The following is a 15,457-nucleotide window of genomic DNA, read 5'->3' on the forward strand; positions in this document are numbered from 1 at the left end:
TTCTTCTGAGTTCTCGTCTTTGGAAGCGTGAGAGTTGGGAAGGAGCTGAAGTTTGTTGAAATTTTTGGGACAGCGCCACACTACTGAGTCAAACGGAACGATCAGCAACCTTGAGGTTTGGAGAAGGAGAGGGTTTTTAGTAGGTACTAACACACCTCTACCTTGGTGGACGTATGCCATCAACATGGGACCCAGGGTAAAAAAAAAAAACAAACAAACAACGACAATTGAACAAATACAACATTAGCCAAACTTGCACTATAGGCCTCTGGGGTTGTTGTTGACACATCCTCCACAAATCCCTCCATGTTTTAAAACAGAGCTACAACACAACAACTACACAGACCTTACAGGACGACTTAATGTTACAACAGCAGTGGCCTTGGCTAACACCCAGCGGCCGCCCGCCTGCCATGTCAGCAGCATCACACCTTCTCATCAGTTACACTCTGCTCTTATATTTGACAAGCAAAATTGTAACTCCTCGTTGATGTATGTCGGTTGTTTATCATTTTTTTCTGTTTTAAAAAGAAAAAGAGAAATGTGTGAAACTTTGTGAAAATCCAGAGATGTCCTTTTTTTGCCCTTCAAACACTGACCTCGCTATTGTATTTTTTTCTTACTCGAGAAATTAAGTTGGTTATTATATATTGTCATGATGTTAATGATGACTATGGTCACTTATTTACTCGCTGTACAAGGTGCCCTCCTGCCTGCCTGTGTGTGCATGAAAGGAGCGATGACAGTATGACCGAATGGAGACGTGATGAAGATAATGACGAAGATATCGGGAGTGTCTGTGTTATTGCTACAATGTTGAATGTTTCTTTCTTTTCTTGTCCATGAGAGATTCATCAGAATCGTCTGTGTGATTGCGCGTGTGGTTGCTTTTGATCACTTATCTGCTCTCGTCAGGGAAGTGAATAGATGTTAATCTGACAGCTTGCATTTTGAGTGACGAGTTAGTGTGTGTGTGTGTGTGTGTGTGTGTGTGTGTGTCTGGTTGTTACGTTTGCGTGCTTCTGTGTGTGATAGCTAAAAAGTTCAAAAACATTGGCACTATTGCATATGTCTCTAAGTTGTGTTTTTTAACAGCATTTTTGTTCATGTTTTGGGTTTTTTTTTGTGTCTTTTTTTCTGCCAAATGCAATAAGAGAATATTTTGTTTTTAAGACGAAGCAACCAACTGAAGGCGTCTCAGGATGCCCAATCCTACCATACCAAGCTGAGCTGGAACAGTGTTTTACAGACACGTTAAAGACATTACCTGTTATATTTTACAGTTCTGTTTTTTTGTTTTGTTATTGTGTATCAATTTAAATTAAGTCAGTCTTTATTATCACTCCTTTTCAGGATGTTTTTCATTGTGTTTCAGATGTTACAAAAAGAAGAGGAAATTAATTTAAAGCAGAAAAGAACAAGATAATAAAGGTTGAATTGAAGTCTAGTGTTTTGTTGTTTGATTTGTGAGACCTGAGTTGTGAACAGGTGACCCGGACGTCCGTCGAACACTTTCGTAGCGCTTTCCTGCCGACGATGCAGAAAATGTTCCTTCCAGTCAGCAGAGCAGTGACTTGTTTAGAAAAGTTTTTGCTCCCAGAGGTAATTTTAAATCTACTCTATATTAATGAGCAGCACAGGAAGAGAAAATGCTGATTTTTTTTTTTTTTTCCCATCTCGTCATTTTCTTTGTATTCTTAACTCAGTGAGTATGAAATTAAAATAAAATAAACCTCTCAGTTCAAGGTTTTATTAAAAGGATTCTTCTGTTAAAATGATTTAAGTCCTTAAACTCAACATATTACTGCAAGGCCCCTGAAAAAAGACGTGCACATTTATCGTCTTAAGGGCCAAACAGGTGAGATGCTTTGGATGCTGCACGCAGCTCTCGGACCCTTTCATTGTAAAGGTCCCAGCGCCGTCTGTGCTCGCTGCACATCGGTGAGGGAAAAATAACTTGGGTCCAGCTTTTCAAGGCGACGAGTCCAAGATGAGTTTAGATCAGATCACAGCTTTGACTCTGAGGATTTCTTCTTCTCTGCAGGTCAAAAGCCACAAGAATGCCTTACAGATCACTGCTTTGACTTATTTTCCAACTAAGCACCAACATTTGGGACGCTTCTGCTATTTGCTACGAAGCAAGCAGCCAGCTTTCCCCCTCCATCATGGGCTCCTTTTCCCATAGGAGGCCTCAGTATGAAGCCTGTCAATAAAGCCACTGTCGAAGCTACAGGTTGAATGAGACTTTATTCGTGCACCAGCAGGAAGTGATCCAGGACTGGCTCCATATGTGCCCATGTGGAAACAGTATCATGTCATAAGCTACAAGATACAGGTGTAGATGATTCAGCTTGTCTGCCACTGAGGTGTGTTTGTGTGTTTGTGTGAGACTCGCTGGTGGCAAAAAGCAAAGTGAGCGTCCTTGATTTCTTTATTCCATTTTTTTTTTTTTTTTTTTTTATTTGAACAGGGGCAGTGTACAATATACATTAACCTCAAAAAGGAGAGATGCATTTGGAGGAGTCGTTTTGTAGTCAAGGACAACATCTCAGTCAAGAGATGACTCTTTCAGGTGTTTATGCGTGTGAACTGGTGTCCAAAGTTGTTTCAGTGAGTACAGAAACAGTGCAGGCCGGTCTTTCTTTAGACCTACTGAACCATTCACTCCGTGACAGTGTTATTTTTTTATTTGTGCTGGGATCCATGACCACATAACAGGGAAGGGAGGGTCCTTGCAAGCATCAAATCTGCCGAACAAGCACTGAATATTTTCTGTTTCACAAACAAGATGAAGCCACCAGATCAGTTGTGGACTTGGTGCTTGCAGGGGTTTTTTTCTGCTTTGATTCTGAAATGTTCATGTTTTTTTCAGGCACATGGTTCTTGGTATCACAATCCAGAATCCTGTGCTTAAAGAAGCTGGGAGAGGGAGATCTTCATGATAGGGTTCTCCGAGGAAGATCTTGTAGAAATGATCCATCGTACCAGTGAGGAACATCTTCACCCTTCTCACCGCTCCACATTTCTATTGAGACGTTCTCTCTGTGCAGGAAGACTGTGACATGATCATGCATCATCCTCTTTTTGTTTCTCTCACACAGCTCTCTCTCTCTCTCTCTCTCTCTCTCTCTCTCTCTCTCTCTCTCTCTCTCTCTCTCTCTCTCTCTCTCTCTCTCTCTCTCTCTCTCTCCTCTCTCTCTCTCTCTCTCTCTCTCTCTCTCTCTCTCTCTCTCTCTCTCTCTCTCTCTCTCAGCAGCACTGCAGAACTATTTACCTCCAGTGTCTTCTTTAGACATGAAATTTCCTTTTTTGCCCACTTCCTTATTTCTTTTGCGTCTTCCTCAGTCTGTAGGATTTTTTTTCACTTTCTCGTTGATATTTGGTGTTTTTTATATATATTTTTTGCAGAACACAAATGGATTTTTGTGTTGGAGGTGGAGGTTATTAATGGCTTCACTTCATCTGCTGTCGGTGGGGTCTTTGTACGTAATGTTTAGAAGGGCTCTTTTCTTTTTGTTATGTCTGAAAGAATTTCCTCTCTGTTTTTTTTTTTTGCAGCTGTCTGGGTGTCAGGTCTGCTCCTGCCTTTAACAACCCCCTTTACCTTGTGTTTTTGATATCTGTTCAAATATGAGAAGCAGCAGTATAAAAAACCTTCTACGATGAGACGGACAACTTCTGAAACAGGAACTTCTTTAGCTCACCACATCTGCTTTACTGGCGCTTGAATGACCTTTGTCTACACACCAAAACATAGTAAGCTTCTGTCTTAGAGCCTTAACACCAAGAAAGCATTCAGTGGTGAGTGAGTTAACTCATGTCTGAGTGAATTCATGTGATACAGTGAGTGAAGTGCATTGTGTAAAATAATCTGCTCTTCTCCTCCCTTATTTAAGTCTCTACACTCCTGTAGAAGTTCTGAATTGTTTTGGGCTTCGCTCCACTCTAGCTCAATGTTGTTTAATTTTACAATTTTAGAATTTAGTATGAAAATGAATTCTACAAAAGCCAAATTCAAAGCCAATATGTATGAAAAATGTTTTTCTTTTTTTTACAATATACATATTTTTTATTTTGTGGTGTAAGTATTTAGGGCCTAGCATGTGTCAAGTAGACTATTCTATTTGTATTTTTTAAGATATTCTTCAGACACTAAAGTGTTCTTATTCTTTTTAACACTTGCTGGTAAAGCTATAACATTTTGTCATTAACATGTGGGGGGTAAAAGGATATTTTAGGAAGGCCTGAATGGTTTAAACGATGTTGTGCAGACTGTTCAGCATATTATTGACAGTCATTAGCCTATAGCTTATTTCAGCTTATTTCCTCTTTTACTCAATTACAACCTCTGGCTATGATAATATTGAATTATCTCCAGACTACATGCAGAAAACGTCCTCCAAATGTATAGGCCTGTATTTAAAGAGTTTGTGCTGGTCAGGGTTATGGGTCTACTTTATAAGAAAAGTGTGTATCTTCCACTGGAGGTAATCCACGTGTCTAGTTACCATTTTATATAAATACAAAAAGAGCACACAATGTCCATGCTATTGAAATACGAAAGGCCTCGCCCTATTTCTACTATGACTTAAGAATGTAATTAAATGTTAAAAGTGAACATACATGAAGAAGCTGCTTTGCTTCATTCATCCCTTCTAAAAAAAAAAAAACAGCAGCAGCAGCAGTTGCGCGGCGACTTTAAGACAATCCGGGCATCTCTCCCAGTCTGTGGATGACATCATTGATATTGTCAATGGTGTAAACTGAGAGAGGGCTGGGTGAGGGAGTTGTGTGGAGAGCGAGAGAGAGAGCAAGAGAGAGAGAGAGACAGAGAGAGAGAGCGAGAGAGAGAGAGAGAGAGAGAGAGGGAGAGGGAGAGAGAGAGAGAGAACGCGGCCACAGAAGAGAAGAATCTCGTTGTCTGGTTTTGTCGTGTTTTTCTTCATAAATCGTGACGGTGAGGATCTCCAAGAGTCACGGGACTCGGGTCGGTTCGGATTCGTTGTATATTTTGGAGTCTTCTGCTTTTTTTCGTGCGTGGAAAGGAACCGCTCACAGAAGTCGGTGGTAATGAGCCGTCCGAAGCCGCGTCGGTGCGTCGCTGTCCAGGGTCCTGAGTGAGACAGAGCCAGCGGGCAACCACGGAGCCTGACATTACCCGGTGAGGAGGAGGGTAGGTGGGGGATGTATGTCGGCTAGCCAAGGTGTCTGGAAGCCTGTGTGTGTATGTGTGTGTGTATGTGTGTGTGTGTGTGTGTGTGTGTGTGTGTGTGTGTGTGTGTGTGTGTGTGTGTGGGGTGGCTTTGGTTATACGAATAGAACCCAAATAGAGTCATGTTTGGGCGGGGGTGCGCTGTTTCATAGGTGCTATCCGTACACGGAGGGTGCGGTTTTGGGATTTATCTCCACGTTTGATGTTCAGTGATGGGTGAATTGTGTGTTTTTGCATCCGGCACCGTCGCTGCTATTCTCTATTGGTATCTGGGGCAACTGCATGGACTGTTCTCTCTAAAAATGTAACATCTCGCCTGTATTTTGCAGTCCTTTGCAGCACTATGTGGGTCCCAGTTTCAGACGATGACAGTATAGGAGAGATGAGCTGGATAGAGCTGAGGTATAGGGTTTGGTAATGTGCAGCAGACGCTTGCTCTGCTTTGTTTTTTTTTTCCTGCACAGTGAACGTAGTTGGGATGTTTATAGGTCTGTGATGCTGCCAAGCCTGCACAGGATGAGCTCAGTCAGTGTTTAGTGCAATGTCAAACAGGCTTGTAAAGCCCAACCTAAAGCAGAACAAGCCTGAAGTCACTTCCCGCTTTGAGTCATTATATCATGAGGCTTGGGTGAGGAAAACATGACTCATTCGAATTTCATCAGGGGACTCCAGTCAGAAATGTGGAGTTTATGCAAATCTCTTGTACACAGGGCCAGACTCCCTTGAAGTGCTTTGGGAAGAGTGTGTGAGATGCTGATCCAGCCCCCCCCCCCCTTGCAGGCCTGAATAAATCATGTTACACAACTCCACACTCTGTTCTTCTGTGCTCTCACTTTTTCCCCGTGCACTTTATAAACACTTCATTGGCCTACATAGTTGTCCTCAGAGATGCCAGTTTATTATCACGCCCTCTGAAGGTGTAATTACTCCAACTGCAGAAAACACGGCTGCTGTAGGGGCACAGAGGTCACATTAGTCTGTGTGTAATGAATCATGTTTTTTTCTTCCACTGTGGGTTTTGTGAAATCAAGTCACTTTACAGCTGGAAATGAGCAACATTTTCCTTCCTGGTGTTTTCCAAGCAGGCTGCACCACGTCACTGTTGTGGCTCAGTTATTTTCACTTCTTATTCTCTCTCATGTCTCCCGTTGATTCTGCCCAATCTCCCACTTTCATTTTATTTTCTGATACAGTAATCCCCGGGCTCATAGTTTATAGTCTATTGATCACAAGTGATTGATGACAGCTTGTGTATGTGTGTGTGTGCGTGTGTGTCCTTTTAGTGAGTTGAAAAACTTTGGAGCCATGGAGTTGAGGGTGGGGAACAAGTACCGCCTTGGGAGGAAGATAGGGAGCGGATCCTTTGGAGATATTTACCTCGGTGAGATTTCATCCAAACTTCACTTTTGATTATGTTCACCTCAAATTGTTCCCTGTTGTCTTAACAGCTTTTTATGATGCATCTGTTTCAATTGTTGAAGCAAAAAGAACTCAACTTTTAATAAGATCCTTATCAGAAAATGTGGTAATAATTGATAGCTGGATCGTTCTCTCCCCAGGTTCAAACATCGCTACAGGTGAGGAAGTAGCAATCAAACTAGAATGTGTGAAAACCAAACATCCGCAGCTCCACATCGAGAGCAAATTCTACAAGATGATGCAGGGCGGAGGTAAGACTCACAAAGAAGAGATAAAGTGTTTTTAAAAGTGGATTTAGGGGGGCAGGGAAAGGCAGTTAAGACTGTAAGGGCCACTGAGGGGTATTTAATTGTGATGCTGTAGATCTTAAAGAGGCATCGCTGTTGATTCAGAGACCTTGAGCTTGTATTCTGGACATGATTGGGCATTTGAGGTGCATCCAGGGACAAGAACGATATCTTTACTGGATTTTAGAAGCATCACTCTGGTTGTTTAGGGCCTGTGTATTGTAGTCTGAGGCTTCACGAGTTATAATGCATCAAAATACATATTTTATACAAAGAGGAGTTTTTTAGTATAAAGATAAAGTGATAAAAGTTATATAAGGCATATTTAGTTGTAACATGTTGCATGTGATACCACAGTTTATTTCTGTTAGGCTGGGCAATTAATCCAAAGCAACATTCAGAACCTCGAACTGACCGGTCCATGTTAATTGTTAAGATTATTTTCAGGGCCGAGTCACTTGACGACATGGAAGTAATGTCCATCGTTTGGACACATTTTGTCTTTAGGGAAGACGACACCGAACAAAAAGAAGTCAAACGTAAACACTTTGGAAAACCTGCTTGCAAGAAATGCAAGTTATTAATTTTCCTCCGTTTTCGAGAAGTTAATTTAAACTTTAAGACTAAAATGTGTTTTAATTTCAAGCGATGCTTTGATTTCTGTTCAGAACATTCACTAAATAACCACAAAATAGTTCATCAGATATTCACTCTTTCTATAGAAACAATATCCCAGCTTTAATAGTTGAGCACATTTACAGTAGAGACAGCATGTCAGTTAACTATGAAATACAACAACAAAATAATCCTTCATTGATCGATATTGAGTTTAAATGTTCGATCTATCGTGATGTTGATTTGAGGTCGTACCGCCCGGCCCTAGGTTTTAGTTTTTATGTATGCTAAATGATTGAAGTAGTAAACTTTATGTTACAATACAATAACACAAATACAATAATATACAATATAGGAATAGTTGACTGCAGCTAACAGGAACATAATTCAAATAATTCTCTGAAAGAAATGGACAAAGTGGTAAAACGTTTAGCTTCAATCTGAATCTGTTGAATTAGTAAACTTGGTGCAATCATTGGTCAACTGCTAAAAAGGTTAGCTTGAAGAAATGTAAACATGAGCAGCAGTTTGTCTTTTACAAGTGGAGAGAATGACAAAGCTCTGAGTTTTATTCTAGACAGTTCTGTTTCCTAACCTGTGACGCCTTCCTGACAGTCGGCATCCCGTCTATTAAATGGTGTGGAGCAGAAGGCGACTACAACGTCATGGTCATGGAGCTGCTTGGTCCCAGTCTGGAGGACCTGTTCAACTTCTGCTCCCGCAAGTTCAGCCTGAAAACCGTCCTGCTGCTGGCCGATCAAATGGTAAGAAGAGCCATGAACACACTGAGGCCCAGTCCCTCTGTGTCCCTCTGTGTCCCTCTGTGGTTGAGGATCACGTCAGTGTTTCATGTATGATCGATGTTCATAGAGTCTTCATGAAGAGGCTTGTTAAGGCAGAGCTCAGGTATAATCGATAAGCAGTCACAGTCATAGATATGGGAACTTGTGCATTAAATTGTGCGGTGTCACAATATGTGAAAGTTGTGTCCAACCTCCCGCCTTGACTTGCACATCATGCACTCAAGTCAACCTGAGGCTGGAAAGTCAGACAGATTTCAATAAGTGAACGCTGCTATTTTTGGACTGGAACTAAATGGATCATTTGAAATCGGAGAATAAGTCTCATCTAAACCTACGAAGCTTGTTTCCTGGCTCGGGATGAAGTTTATCCCCTCTTTATCTTCAACCAGTCAGTTCTTCCGTAAAAGTGGCTTTATATCTAGGACGTGGACGCTCCGCGAGGAGGACTAATCCTGGTCTTAGGGGTCGGTCTGCGCTGTCTTTTATGAGTCTCTTTAATCCCTCATTTGTCATTCTTAAGTCTACAAGCGGCACGTTTGTTCTTTTTGTCCCATTTTCTCGTTGCTACTTTAACCTATTTTTCTTGTAGCTTCCTCTGGTGTCCTTTTAAGAGTTCTCCTCTCTTCTTCCTCTCTCGTAAAGATTTTAACTCACCCATAACATGAAACAGCCTCTTATATACCAATATGTGCAGACAGGATTTACTGATAGTAAAGTTTTATTTCACTCAGGGTGAGACTAGACTAAAGGCGTTGTGACTTTGTAAACTTTAACAGTCCCAGCATTGCACCTTTAGCTGTTTTGATTTTGATTCATTTTGCTTCCTAAAGTCAGATCAAAACTCAACACTGCAGACTTTCTAATCAAACTAAACCCTGTTTTTTTTCCATCTCTGCTCATCAGATCAGCAGGATTGAATACATCCACTCCAAGAACTTCATCCACAGAGACGTGAAGCCTGACAACTTCCTGATGGGGCTTGGCAAGAAAGGCAACCTGGTCTACATTATTGACTTTGGCCTGGCCAAGAAATACCGTGACGCCCGAACGCACCAGCACATCCCCTACCGCGAGAATAAGAACCTCACCGGTACCCGCCCGCTACGCCTCCATTAACACCCACCTGGGCATCGGTAAGACCTTTCACACGCTGAGGTTGGTCTGTGTGGGTGTGAATGTGTGTGCTTCTAACCCACTGCGTAGTATGTGTGAAAACATGTTGAAATATGCATGATTATTGATCGGGAATCTCAAAAATGCAACATCCTTTCTTTTCCTCTTCTTTCCTCCCACCTTTCATCGTCTCCTCTTCTTCTGCCTCCCACTCTCCCCTTTTTTCTCTCTTTCTTTATCCCGTGTTTTCCTCCTCAGAGCAATCGAGGCGAGACGACCTGGAGTCCCTGGGCTACGTTCTCATGTACTTCAACCTGGGCTCTCTGCCCTGGCAGGGGCTCAAGGCTGCCACCAAGAGGCAGAAGTATGAACGCATCAGTGAGAAGAAAATGTCCACCCCCATAGAGGTGCTCTGCAAGGGATACCCCTGTGAGTAAAGAGAAACTGTAGACAGCAGAGAACCAACATTTCGAGCGCTTTTTCCTTATTTCTGATTTTTTCTGTTGTGGTTCCAGCTGAGTTCTCCACCTACCTGAATTTGTGTCGTTCATTGCGGTTCGATGACAAGCCAGACTACTCGTATCTGAGGCAGCTCTTCAGGAACCTTTTCCACAGACAGGGCTTCTCCTACGACTACGTCTTTGATTGGAACATGCTGAAGTTTGTAAGTGGATCGCCCAGTATTCAAACCTTAGACTTAGACTGAACTTTATTGATCCCTTTGGGATGATTCCCTCAGGGAAATGTAGGTTTCCAGCAGCATATAAGACAAAAACAAAGTGTAGCAGGTGACGAAAAAGTAACAATATAAAGAATAAGATAAAATAAAAAATAGAGCACTCTCCGTTGGAAAAAAAATACAAAATATGCATAGAAAAAGCAAAATATACAAAATATGGCTAAAAACCTGTATCAGTCTCTGCTGCAGTCATAAGCAGAAGTATAAGCAACAAGTCCCGAAAACATTTTTCATTGTCTTTGTTTTTCACGGCCTTCAACAAGCTGCACTGTTCCTCTGTGTTTCAGGGTGCCAGCAGAACAACAGAAGATGGCGAGAGGGAGAGGAGGGAGGGTAAAGAGGGGGAGGAGCGGGCAGGAGGAGGCCAACGAGCAGGAGGTCGAGCTTTGCCACCAAACCCGAACCCATCCGCAGCCAACAGAGTCCGGAACGAGGCCGACGCGGCCCCTTCAAACCCAGCCACACGCGGGGTCCAGCAGTCAGGTCAGGGTTTTTTTTGTTTGTTTGTGTCAGTGGACATCTGGAAGTCCTTGTGAGACGACGCTGTTTTTCATATCCGTTTGTGTCTTGACATGCGAGCAGGTAACCGCTCTCCTCAGGCTGGAAGAGCAGAGCGGGCCGAGCGAGAGAGGAAGGTGGCCATGAGGCTTCATCGCGGGGCCCCCGCCAACGTCTCCTCCTCGGACCTCACCGCACGCCTTGACCAGTCACGCATCACTGCATCACAGGTAGGCGTATTTCGGCTTTACAGGGAAAGGAAGATCTCTTATGAAGGGACAAAGAATAGAACTGAACATGAGGCTGTGTTCACCTCGTGATCTAAGAAGGTTGTAAAATGTGTTTCCTGTATATCTTTTCGTCTGTTTCCAGGGAAGATAAATTCACACATACAGAGTCCCATAGGATGTATCCTACTCAGGGCATGTCTAGACTTTTTGGACTGGGATTGCCCAACTGGAGCGCTGACCTGTGCAGGGGTGGCATGCAGTGTGTGTGCATACACACTAATAAAGAACATTTATTTCCTCCTTCTGTCTGCACCAGTCACAAGAACACAAGATAATGGCAACATATCATTATATCATTATCATAACATTCAAGAATTTTAAATTGCACACTGAAATCCACGAGCTGCCTGTTGCGACACCTCTGCAAAGGCAGGTAACCAATCATAGCAAAGGATTTTATGGCGGCGCCGAGGGTGGCCGATAAGCTATCAAAGGGGGGCCCATGCCTCCCCCGGCCACCTCTCTGGAAACACTCCTGATCCTCCTTCCACAAACTCACTTTCACTGTTGTAGTACGAGCTGGTTCATTTTTTTGTACAATACTTTAATGGCACTTTATCGATTGTTTCAGCATTTGTGCGTGGATATCCTTGTCTGTATCCAAATGGCCTCGGGGACTTTTTCTTGTCGGGCCACCATAAAGTTCACGCTCATGTTTACAGGCTTCTTGCTATTTTGCAAGAACTAGTTCTATGTAGTAGGGCTGCTGGGTCCAACATGTTATAGCGTGCTTCGTCCTGTCCTGCTATTTTAGAAAAAGAAGAAATCAACTGAGGCAGATTTGCTCCCAGTTTTCCAATAAACTAATAGTTACTTCATTTGAACTAAAACAGACGGTAAGCTCTCCTATTACATTTGATTGTGGACACTCGTGGATTGTCTGATGTGGCCCCCCTCGATGTTAATACGATTTCATTATACATGATTCAGTTTATTAATGAGAGAGGCTGGGGAGATATTCAAAGAATGTATTTGTAATTACCACCAACAAGATATTAATGCCAAGAGTTTTTTGTTACTGTGCAAGTTTAAGACTAATCCAGCAAGGCACTCTCCTCGTGTCCTAAAGCCTCTTTTTCATTTGTAATTGGACTCTCTCCACTGCTTCCTCATTTATTGGGGATCATGTCTGCAGTAATGAATGCAGCCCTTAAGTATCCAGGCTCGTTGTGCTGTGTCTTTACATCAGTATTCAAACAAGCCTGCATGCAATTGAGACATTTGTTGAAGCAGATGCTTTAAATTTGAAGGCATGCATTCTGGATGTGCATAAATGAACAATGATGTGGACAAAAGAAGAACATTTGCACATCATCCTCTTGTTGCACAGAATGCTCGACTGTATAAAATGACTTTGTTGTGGTTTTCTGATCGGTCACTGTTATGTGATGTCAAAACCGGTTCACCCAGCCTCAGTGTACTGGTGTCTGTTCTTTATGGATCCACCATGTTTGTCTTCATGCTAGCAGAACATATTCGTCCCCCTGCTGAAACAAACAGTGCCGGGCTTTCTTCTGTCGTCTGTTTTTCCTCCGATACTCACTTTGAAGTGTTTCAAGCTTCTCCTCCTTCCTCCCATTCAGGTCAGTGTGCCGTTTGAACATCTGGCAAAGTGAGTTCCTACTGGCTGGCCCGCAGGCCAGTGGCAGGTATGGACATGTCAAGCACACACACACACACACACACACACACACACACACACACACACACACACACAGAACAGCTATCTTTTCCTTTTGTTTTGTTCTGTAGCGAAAGCCAATAACTAACATCAAGATGATAAAGGAATAACAGAGATTAGATCTTTATTATCGTGTGTCACTCTGAACTCAGATTAATAATACAGATGATTTTCACAGTCACAGTTTCAATCAAATTTCAAGGGAGGAGTTGTTTCTTAAGGATAAATAAGAAAGAATTTACAATAATTGTTTTTGTAATCTATTTTTAGTTCTTAAACTTTAAATGTTATGATGAAAACTTTTCTTTCTTTTGAGCTAGCTTAGCTTATAGTCTGGTGAAATAAATACTGATGCCTTTACGTGACTTATGAAAGCCAATGAGTTTAGGGACAAGGTTGGTCTTTTCTTTATAGTTATGTGTAATGTTTGCTGCATTGAACATGGAAAGGATTAACAGCCAGCGTTGCTTTTCCTTAGGGGAGAAGGGCAGGATTTATTTAGTCAAAAACATTCCTCACATTTGTACAGGACGAGACCAGCAGAGAGATAAGATGTTCCACTCTGTCCAAAAACAACATAAACCAAACGTTAGATGCTTTAAGCGTTGCATTTCTTATCACACAATCTCAAGTTCACAAAGACGTGTTGATGATAAATGCATTGTTTCTACCTTTTTTTAAATGTAGAAAATTAAAATCTAGAAAGTTTCATACTCTGTCAAAGTTCATGTAGTGTGAGTATCTCAGGATATTATTATTATCATAATCATAGAGAGCGACGTCATTAAAAACACAAATCTTTTAACAGCCTGTTTTTCAAAGATCTGATGACAGTATATATTCTTCTTTATTCAATAATGATTGTTATTCTCTCTCTCTCTCTCTCTCTCTCTCTCTCTCTCTCTCTCTCTCTCTCTCTCTCTCTCTCTCTCTCTCTCTCTCTCTCTCTCTCTCAAAATAACATTTGAGTAGGGAAAGCCTTTCATGGTCTATCCTACTCCTCTGTGTCATTGTTTCCAACTCTTGTTCAGAAACAACATTAAGAAGCAATGATAATAAGTGATTGCACAGGAAGACATTGGATATACACTGGAATCTATTTGGAGTCAATTTAAGCATATACAAATTGCCCCCCCCCACGACAAAATGTACAGTTTGTTTTATTCTTGTGTGTCGTGTTTTTGTAGCTCATTGTATGGAAACCAAAGTGCCAGAGAGAAAAACTTTGTAACTTTATATTTTCTTTCTAAGTAGTTCAAAAATTGACACTTATCTTCCTTTGTTTTGTTTGTTGTCGTTCAGCAGCTGCAGGGTATGAAATACCCCTTACTTTTCAAACATATGAATGAAAGCTTAAGTGATCGAAGGAGGACAAGAGGAGCAGGAGGAGGCGTTGCAGGCCCTTACAGCGGGGAACGAGGCCATTGTGTGTCTGTCAGTGTGCTGTGTGAACACTGGTGAGCAGAAACGGACGAGATGTGAGAAACCAGCAGGACAAACATACTAGCTCGCTAGGACTGGTTTGTATGACTTTTTGCGAATGTGGCGTGAAAAAGTGGGCAAAACAACACGCAGACCCCGACCATTCTTCATTCATGTTCACCCGTCTTTCGACTCAGAGGTTCAACTTGCAAAAAAGAAGAAAAAAAAAATGCACAAAATGAACTGCATTTCAGTTATTCTGTGATTTCAGAATAAGATAAAGTCATCAACCTGCTAACGTCTGAAAGCTTCATCTGCTGCTTATGGTGTTCTTGATTATATATAAATATGTAAACAACTATGGAGACGAACACGAAACAACAGAGCTTCAAGAAGAGAAAAGAATCCCAGAATGAATGTGAGAAGTCTGGAGGGAATCTGGGGATGGGAATGAGGCTGCTCGTCAGTAAATGTCAATGTCAACGTGTTATTGTCCTCAGTGTTCGTTTTGCTGATATCTTTGCTTTAGACGAAAGGAAGAATGAAGCATCAGAGGAGTCAGGTGTTCATAAATTATCCTTCAATAGAAGAAACGATAAGTCAACAATTAGAAGTTATTTTTCAGCACCTTGTAAACTATCTTATGTAAGAGATGCTGACGGAGAAAACGTAGTCACCAAGTGTGAAAAATGAAACGAGTGGGAGGAGGACGACTGCTATGAGTCGATGACAGAACAAAAGGGAGAGGCATGTGGATTGTATGATATGATAAAGCCTTATAGTTCAGCTTTTAAGTCAAGGTATGAATAGAGAAAGTTATAAGATCTTGGTGATGAGCCAGTCTGGTGTAACTTCTGTATTTTTTTGTCCTTTACTTTTCTTTGATAAAACATGTAAAAATGTGTAAATACCTAAATATTGCCAGAATGTGAAATATTGTGAAAAGATGGAGCTGGAGAGAAGAGTACTGTTTACTTCTTGATGAGCTTGGGGGGGGGCAAAAGCGAAGGACAAAAAAATGTTTACCGATTACCTTGAGAGTCGGCCACGTGTGTGTTTTTCATTTCTCCAGTGGCAGGCAATGACAGAGAGGTTTAACATAAACGCCCCGGGCCTGTCAGGAAGAACGGACATCAGGGACGAGCACTCTGATGTCCTGTACATTTCTTTACCATGCTTCAACTTTATAACTATAATTGTGTATATTTTCAGAATCAATAAAGATATACACATCATACAGACTTCTCAATGTAAGTTTTTATCTCTCTCTCTTTTTATTTTTTTCACAATGTTTTAAAGGCGACTACGACTGTTTGTGGTATCTGTTTGACAAGCCAACTTCAATGTATAACTTCTTTAGACATTTCAAAGTCCCCCC

General features: G+C 41.7%; 1 protein-coding gene across 1 annotated transcript; it reads left to right on the forward strand.

Moving 5' to 3' along the window:
• Positions 1 to 4,763: 4,763 nt before the first annotated feature.
• csnk1e (casein kinase 1, epsilon) lies at positions 4,764 to 15,333 on the forward strand. The gene is given in 12 exon segments (XM_079334480.1): positions 4,764 to 5,161; positions 6,496 to 6,593; positions 6,772 to 6,882; positions 8,149 to 8,297; positions 9,240 to 9,431; positions 9,433 to 9,469; positions 9,708 to 9,878; positions 9,965 to 10,113; positions 10,476 to 10,671; positions 10,771 to 10,916; positions 12,560 to 12,625; positions 13,960 to 15,333. Coding segments are annotated over 10 exon segments (1,260 nt in total). The 5' UTR covers positions 4,764 to 5,161; positions 6,496 to 6,517; the 3' UTR covers positions 12,593 to 12,625; positions 13,960 to 15,333.
• Positions 15,334 to 15,457: the final 124 nt, after the last annotated feature.

Source organism: Symphodus melops, assembly GCF_947650265.1.
Source record: "Symphodus melops genome assembly, chromosome: 21".
Lineage (NCBI taxonomy): Eukaryota > Metazoa > Chordata > Actinopteri > Labriformes > Labridae > Symphodus > Symphodus melops.